The sequence below is a fragment of the Equus quagga genome, unplaced genomic scaffold, assembly GCF_021613505.1.
Source record: "Equus quagga isolate Etosha38 unplaced genomic scaffold, UCLA_HA_Equagga_1.0 153_RagTag, whole genome shotgun sequence".
Classification (NCBI taxonomy): domain Eukaryota; kingdom Metazoa; phylum Chordata; class Mammalia; order Perissodactyla; family Equidae; genus Equus; species Equus quagga.
The window spans coordinates 4,779,956-4,788,404 of record NW_025796915.1 but is presented as its reverse complement, the minus strand read 5'-3'; the positions used below and the strand labels follow the sequence as shown (position 1 = coordinate 4,788,404).

General features: G+C 50.5%; 1 protein-coding gene across 1 annotated transcript; it reads left to right on the top strand.

Moving 5' to 3' along the window:
• Positions 1–237: 237 nt before the first annotated feature.
• On the top strand, positions 238–6,291 carry LOC124233137 (photoreceptor-specific nuclear receptor). The gene is made up of 8 exons (XM_046650275.1): positions 238–343; positions 909–1,035; positions 1,218–1,321; positions 1,411–1,659; positions 1,799–1,974; positions 2,873–3,119; positions 3,367–3,472; positions 6,159–6,291. Exons 1-8 carry the CDS (start codon positions 250–252, stop codon positions 6,289–6,291), a joined length of 1,236 nt encoding a protein of 411 aa, XP_046506231.1. The 5' UTR covers positions 238–249.
• The last annotated feature ends 2,158 nt before the right edge of the window (positions 6,292–8,449 follow it).

Genomic DNA, 8,449 nt, shown 5'->3' with positions numbered 1-8,449 from the left:
GTCCCTGAGTTCTGACAGAGAGGACCAGAGGCAGGAGGACAGAGAGGAAAGACAGAGGAAAGAGACAAAGACAGAGGGAGACTGCCAGGGCCAGGGAGCGGAAGAAGCAGAGACAGAAGAGAGACGGGCACAGAGAGACAGAGAGAGAGGGAGGCAGAGGCTGGGCCTGGCTCAGTGATCCGGAGGCCTCCCTCAGGCAGGAAGGCGAAGGCTGCCCCGGGACAGGCCAGCACTAGGCCAACAGCACGGATGAGCTCCAACATGGCTGCAGCTGTGCCAGTGGCTGTGGCTGCCTCCAGGAAGGAGTCTCCAGGCAGATGGGGCGTGGGGGAGGAGCCAACAGGTATGGCTTTCCTGGAGATAAGGTCTGGGCCCTTGGGGAGTAGACTGTGAGCTGGGGGTTTGCAGGGACCATGAAAGAAGTCAGAGCAACTCAGGCCCAGCCCCAAGGGCTGGGGGCAAGTGTGAGGGAACCTTCTGGCAAACCCAGAATCCTAGAAACATGGGGGTCAGGACAGCTGAGCTGACGGGGAAGGAAAGAAGAGAGAAGCACCCTTAGGGTTTGGCAGCAGAGGTCCCTAGTGGTGTTGCCAAGAATGTTTTTGTGGGATGATGGAGCCTGAAGCCACCTGCAGAGGGGGAAATGAGAGGTGGGGAAGTGAAAGCAGAGTCTAGTCTTGTTGAAAATTGACCATAGAGGGAGGCGAGGGGGCAGAAGCTGGGTGGGGTGTTGGGAGATGCAGAAGGGAGACACTTTTCCAGATGAGAAAGGCATGGGTTGTTTAAATGCGGCTGGCCAGGAACCTGAGGACAGGGGAAAGGGAATGAGGGGTGGACGGGGTCCCTGAGGAGGTGGGAGGGGCACGCGGCCCTGCCCAGCCAGCCTCCACTCAGCCCCTGCCCCTTAGGCTTGGGCCCCTCCCTGCAATGCCGCGTATGTGGAGACAGCAGCAGCGGGAAGCACTATGGCATCTACGCCTGCAATGGCTGCAGTGGCTTCTTCAAGAGGAGCGTGAGGCGGCGGCTCATCTACAGGTGAGGAAGGTGGGGGTGGGTGAGACCCCCAACTGGAAGAGTCCCCCAGCCTGCTGCCCCTGCGGGTCCCTGGGAGGGATGGAGGTTGTTCAGGGGAGAAGAAGCAAGGGCAAACATGTCCGAAACCCCAGATCCAGGGCCTGGGCAGGACACTGACACCTGGGGCTCCCCTCCTCCTGCAGGTGCCAGGTGGGGGCAGGGATGTGCCCGGTGGACAAGGCCCACCGGAACCAGTGCCAGGCCTGCCGGCTGAAGAAGTGCTTGCAGGCAGGCATGAACCAGGACGGTGAGTCAGGAAGCCAACTTGGAGAGGGGTGACAGAAGAGAAGGGGTTGCATGACTGGTGGTGTTTCTTTACCCTTCCTGCTTCCCCAGCTGTGCAGAATGAGCGCCAGCCACGAAGCATGGCCCAGGTCCGCCTGGATGGCATGGAGTCAGACACCGGGCCCCGGCTGGAGCCCCTGGTGGCTTCCCCAGCCCCGGCAGGGCCCAGCCCACGGGGCCCCATGCCTGTTTCTGCAGCCAGAGCCCTGGGGCCTGGGGCCCTCACACCTCCTGGGCACCACCACTTCATGGCCAGCCTTATAACAGCTGAAACCTGTGCTAAGCTGGAGCCAGAGGATGGTAAGTGGGAAGACGGCTGAGTTTCCAGGTCACGGTGGGGCCACAGCTCCCAGCCTTTATCCCCACACCTGAGTCCCTGGGCACTCCCTGCCACCTGCTGCAGAGTAGGGACTGAAGTCACAACCTTCTTCTCCAACAGCTGATGAGAATATTGATGTCACCAGCAATGACCCTGAGTTCCCCTCGTCCCCCTACTCCTCTTCCTCCCCCTGTGCCCTGGACAGCATCCATGAGACGTCAGCTCGCCTCCTCTTCATGGCTGTCAAGTGGGCCAAGAACCTGCCTGTGTTCTCCAACCTGCCCTTCAGGGATCAGGTACACCTGTCAGGTGGCCCATGTGAGTCAGCCGAATTAGGGGCACATACAGCCCTGTGCAGGTGATGATTGGAGGTGCATGCCACTTGGGGATGGTGATGGTTGGGGACGCACATGTCTCTGAGTCAGTGATGGTTAGGGGTACATCTCTCAGGGATGTGATTACTGAGGGTGCTCACATCTCTGGGCAGCGATGATGGTCGGGGTGTGCACATTGGGGATGATGATAGCCAGGTTCACACAGGGACCACGGATTTGAAGTCAGTTCCTATGGCTCCCTGGGTCTTCTTTCCTTCTAAACAAACCTTCTGGTCCTACAGATGCTCTGTACATGACAGGGTGGCTGCATACCCTGAACAGCATGAGCAGATGACTCTGGGCTCCCTTGGAGCACAAATGCCTCTGACTTCAGGGCTTGAGTTTCAGTCCAACCTCTTCACCTCTAGGACACCCCTCTGGGTTTCTCATGGGCAAGCAGACCTGTCATGATAAACCCAGGAAAAGAGCCTGGCTGAGGGTCTGAGCCCTTAAGCCGTGGTTTGGATGGAGCAGCTCAGAAGTCAGGCCAAGTCTGCTGAGTACACTCACCTTAGGATGCTCATGGGGAGTGTCCCCAAGGCTGCCCAACTTCTCAGGGCTCTAGGCTTTCCTAAATGTTCCAGTTGCAGCTCTGGGTGGAACCCATAGAGTGTCTTGAAGCCTAGACAGCTGAGTTAGATGGTGCCAAATCCCAGAGCTCTGGGTCCCTAGCTGATGTCAAGCAGAGGTCAGGAGAATGTTCTGGGCATCCAGGACCAGCTCTTCCTTTCTTAGGGTACCCGAGGAGAGGGCAGAGTTGCCAGGCTGAGCCAGAGGAACTGTATATCAGTCATCATACTCACCCACTCTCTGGGCACAGGTGATCCTGCTGGAAGAGGCGTGGAGTGAACTCTTCCTCCTTGGAGCCATACAGTGGTCTCTGCCTCTGGATAGCTGCCCACTGCTGGCCCCGCCGGAGGCCTCTGCTGCCGGCAGCTCCCAGGGCCGCCTGGCCCTGGCCAGCGCAGAGACTCGTATCCTGCAGGAAACCATCTCACGGTTCCGGGCATTGGCGGTGGACCCCACAGAGTTTGCCTGCATGAAGGCCCTTGTCCTCTTCAAACCAGGTACCTGAGTCTTTGCCCAAGCCTTAGAGAAAAGTGGCTGGGGATGAAGAATGGGAATTCCAGGGCCTTCCTTCTGCCTCTCACTTTCCCTCCATCACCCCATATAGAACAAGAGGATTGCAGTTGTCTTCCCTGGGGGGCAGGAGGAGAGAGGTACAGGGCTGGGTTCACCCCTCCTGAGGGCCCTGGCTATCTGAGGGGGCAAGGCAGGCTGGGAGAGGAGCTCATTGCTGCTGCTTTTCTCCAGAAACACGGGGCCTGAAGGATCCTGAGCACGTGGAGGCCTTGCAGGACCAGTCCCAAGTGATGCTGAGCCAGCACAGCAAGGCCCACCACCCTAGCCAGCCTGTGAGGTAACCTGAGCACATGTCTACCTGCCCATCTATCCCTTCACCTCTTCACACCCCTGCCCACCTCTCTGACACCATCTCAGGACTGCACTGATTACATGACACAAGGGACTCAGTTCAACTGGCATATAGCCAACAACTACTGTGTGCCAGGCACAGTGCCGGGCTGCAGGAGTAGGGACAAAAATGTGTGTAAGACAAACTTGTTGCCTTCCAGGGATGCCCGGCACAGTGACCACACAGAAGATGAGAACCACCCTAGTCAGATATTGAGGGTTGCATGTATCCGAAGGAGACAGAGGCCCATTGGGGGCTGTAAAGTGGGGGCTGTAAAGCAGAACTGCAAGGGACTTTGTGGAGGCAGGGCTGGACCTGGAAAGAAGGATAGGCTCTAAAAGAAGAGAAGTCATCATTTACAAAGCGGGGAAGAGAGAGAGAGACAGGCAAATCTGGATGTGTTCTTAGGATAGGAGCCCGGTTTGCAAGGTGCAACTGATTGCTGCCAGTGAGAAGGTGGGAGATTAAGACAGAATGGCCTCTGGGACCAGGCTGTTTAGGACTTTGAATGACAGCCAAAGGCCATATCTGATTTGCTGGGAAGAGGAGAGCTACTGCAGCTTTTTGAGCAGGTGGGTGTTGTACATAGAGCTGGACTTCATGCAGACTGGCGTGGCAGTGAGCACAGAGTATACAACCCAGGAGGGAAGCAGATACTCCTGTCATCCAGGGGAGACCACGGAGTTCTGCTCTCTGGGAGTGGCTATAGGGAGTGGAAAGGAGAGGAGAGATGCAAAAGCCTCCAGGAGTTGAAATGGGTCACATTTGGCACTTGGGTGGATGTAAGGAACAAGGGAAAAGGAGCTATTTGGGAGAAGAGATAGTGAAGAAATAAAAAGAAAAGTCAGGAGGAAGAGATAGTTTTGAGGGAACATAACAAGGTCTGTTGGAGGGGCAGAGGGACATCTCACAGGGATGCACTTGCATAAGCCGTGTGTGGACAATAGCCCAGCCCAGGCTGGGTTTGGGGGACAGTAGCCACAGGGACAGTGTGGCTGGGGGGAGGGTGGGGAGAGGAGCCAGTGCTCTGGGACTGCTCAGCTTGGCCCAGCACCAGCAGATACAGTGGACCCTCAGCGAGATTGGGCCACTTGGCCTCCAGGCATCTATTGGCTATTTTAGAACATACCATCTGCATTCTCTTGGGGTTCTCAGCAGTTCTCTCTGAGAAGTAAGCTATCATGGGCACCCTCGAATCATCTCTCATCTGAGAAACGAACATAAGAAGAGGTAATTTCCCTTTAAGAAGAGCCAAAGTATACGAGGAATATACCATGTTTCACAGAAAGATTTCTGCTCCTTATGAGCTTAGGGAGAACAACTGTTCCTAAGGCTTGACACAGCATCCCAAAAATGGTCATCACGGACACCAGACACCAGTAGCCCTCCTAGGCCAAGTTTCTGTTGGGATCAGCTCCCAGGGATGTTTGGGCATATTGGTTTTGTGTCAAATTTCAAAATCCTGATTAAGATTTCTATAGCAGTTCAATACCAACTACAGGAAGAACTGAGTGTTGAGAGTGTGATTTGGGGTTCTCCAAGTCAGCGTATTTCAGTTTTTAAAAACTGCAATACCAAGAAGGAATACAATTTCCATCATAACCCAATACACACAGTCACCAAAGCAAAGTTCCACCAAATAATACTTGCCCTTACTTTGTATAATTTACTCTGATAATTCTATTTTAGTTTTTTTTAAAAAGCCTGGTTGTGACCCACTATATTGAATTTCAGACTCACTAGTGGATCAATTCCTGTGGTTTGACAAACAATTTCTCTACTTGACTGTATAGTTACTTCTTCCAGACATTGCTTAGATCAGAAAAACAGAAGAGGGGAAGACACAGGGGACGGCGTACGATGCTCAGTGCCACTCACATGGCGCTCACAAGAGAAAGCAAGCCCTTGGGTTGGCAGAGCGAGTTCAGCAGATAGTTGGGAGTTGGGGAGGCTTCCCATATTCCTCTATGCTGGAAGTTGAGCATGAAGCTGCCCCACTTTGGAGTGGCCTCATTGATGTTGAGCATTGACCCCAGCTGTCAGGTCTCCTACCCAAGGAAGTTCTCATGCCCCCATCTATCTCCCTTGGGCCTTCACCACCCACCTTCTCTGCAGTGGGGACCCCTGCCTTGGCAAATGGTTCTTATTTAAAACTGTATTTATTTTTATCCTGGATGATAATCTCAGCCACAAAAACTATGCTTCAACTTCACAACATTTTCACTAACGGCTACTGTAGTATCATAAGTTTCTTACAGAGGGGAGTTTGTATTCCTTTTCAAATATGTATAGTATTAATAATATAACTATCATAATAATCATATATTGATTAATAATATATTCATATATATAATATAACTTCTCACTTTATAATCTTTACACATAATATTTATTCACCCGTTTCACTGTGCTCCTCAACTAAACAAATTGGAGTGGGCGACAAGGAGTCAGGGGTGGGTGGTGGCAACTCTGGTAGTGAATGGGGCCTTTCCTCGAAATTCCTCCTTACTTGCCATGGGTACCTCTCATCTCGCCTATCCTCCCCCCTTTGCCTTTCTTGGGACGACACTGCCCCCAGGGCTCATGCTTCGATGCTGATAATAAAACTGATGGAGTCCTCTCTCCTGTTCAGGTTTGGGAAATTGCTCCTGCTCCTCCCGTCTTTGAGGTTTATCACTTCCGACCGTGTTGAACTCCTCTTTTTCCGCAAGACCATAGGGAACACTCCCATGGAGAAGCTCCTTTGTGATATGTTCAAAACCTAATGAAGGTGGAAGGAAAATGGGTACAACCACTTTGGAAAACAATCTCCTGAAGCTAAATGTTTGCCCGCCCTGTGACCCAGCAATTTCACTTGTAGGTATGCGTACCTAGCAGAAATGCACATCAAAAGATATCATAAGAATATTCATAGCAGCTTTATTCATAATAGCCCCAAACTGCACATTGACAGTAGAATGGATTAATTGTGGTAGTCATATAATGGAAAACAGCAGTGAAAAAGAATCAACTACTAATACATGGGACAACATGGATAAATTTCACAGACATAAAAGTTGAATAAAAGAAGCCAGACACAAGTTCTGCTTACACAAAGTTCAAGAACAGGCAAGACAAAGTTGGAATAGTAGTTACCTCTGGGGTAGGAGGTGGGGTGATTGGAAAGAGGCCCAAAGGAGCCTTCTGGTGTGCTAGAAATATTCTTTATTTTGATCTAGACGGTGGTTTCATAAAAATTCATTCATTTCATAAAAATTCATTATACATTCATAAAAATTAATTGAGCTGTGTATTTAAGATTTGTGCACTTTACTGTATTGTTAAACTTCAATAAAAAAGTGAAAAAACACAAACAGGAAAACAAATGTGGCCAAGGATCTCTCTCTGAGGACATTAAAGGAATGAACACAGGGTCTTACGTTCCATCCAGCTCCTCTCTGAGTCAGAGTTCATGTGCAACGAATTCAAGCCCAGTGAAAACTCTCCCACAGGATTCAACAACCCAGCTTCTCTCTAGATGACCTCCCACCATCCCACAGCTTCTCTCAATTTTCCTCTTCCTTATCCTTCCTCACCCCTCCATAAGCAAACGTGGGCACCAGCCAACTCAACACAGGGCAGTTACAGGCACTTTTTGTGAAGGGGAATCTCCATCACTTCTTAATTCCTTACGGAAAGATGAAGCTCAGAAATCTCATCCTTTTCAAAGATAGACCCAGAAGACCTAGAATATAATAATAATCAAAAAAGTTAACATATATCAGGCACCTTATATACCAGGCAGTGAAGTGAGTGCTGAATGCGCATTGTTATTTAATCCTGATTAACTCTGGGGGAGGGACAAATCATCTCCATTTATAAATGAAAAAACTGAGGCTTGTCTAAGACTCAAACCTTGTTGCGACTCTACTTAACTCTGGCACTGCCTCTACCCCATGCCCCCTCCACCTCTGGAATCAGCTAAACAATTCTGTTGCATTTTTTTTCTTTTTGAGGAACGTTAGCCCTGAGCTAACTACTGCCAGTCCTCTTCTTTTTTTGCTGAGGAAGCCTGGCCCTGAGCTAACATCCGTGCCCATCTTCCTCTACTTTATATGTGGGATGCCTACCACAGCATGGTGTGCCAAGCAGTGCCACATCCACACCTGGGATTCGAACCGGCGAACTCTGGGCCACTGAGAGGTGGAACGTGCGAACTTAACCACTGTGCCACTGGGCCGGCCCACTGTTGCATTTTCTGTCTTCAAAGAAGAGATGCTTGAAGTCAAGCAAGAAAAGATCATGTGAGAAATCTGTGAAATCCTAGGCGTTCCCTCCTCTTTGGCCTGTGTATGAATTCTCCTAGCTGACAGACATCCTGCCTTGGTGGAGGAAGGATGGTTCAGGACACTCTGCTCTGGAAATGACAATAGCTAAACTGGTACCCGGAGAGGAAAGCGTATGGCAAATACTGCCCAGCTTAAGCCCCTCCCATTTAAGCATTGGAACTACTTGAGACTCTTGATCTTTTAAAAGCTTGCCTCAGTTATTTGAGTCATTCAATGTCCATTATACTATCCAATTCCCTATCAAAAGTTTTATCCATAAGGTTTAAAGGCCTATATATAGAAAGCCTGAGCAAAAGCACTTTAGCAAGAAACATGGTTGAAATATAACGATAGGTCCTGCATATTTATCCTACAGAACATAAGACAGCAAAGGCACACAGTCTGGTGTCTGGGGTGCGTGAGCATAGCAATTCTACATTGGGAAAGAGACAGTTTGGGATCTCCAGAGGAAGTCTTGGAGAATTAGAGGAGGTACATAAATTGGATTATCTGCTGTCGATACCATCTCCTCTTCTAAGGTCTTGTCTTTATTGCAGAGATGCCAGGAAGTACATTTCCCAGGATCCCCTTCCCCTATGGTTTGCTAATGGAAGAA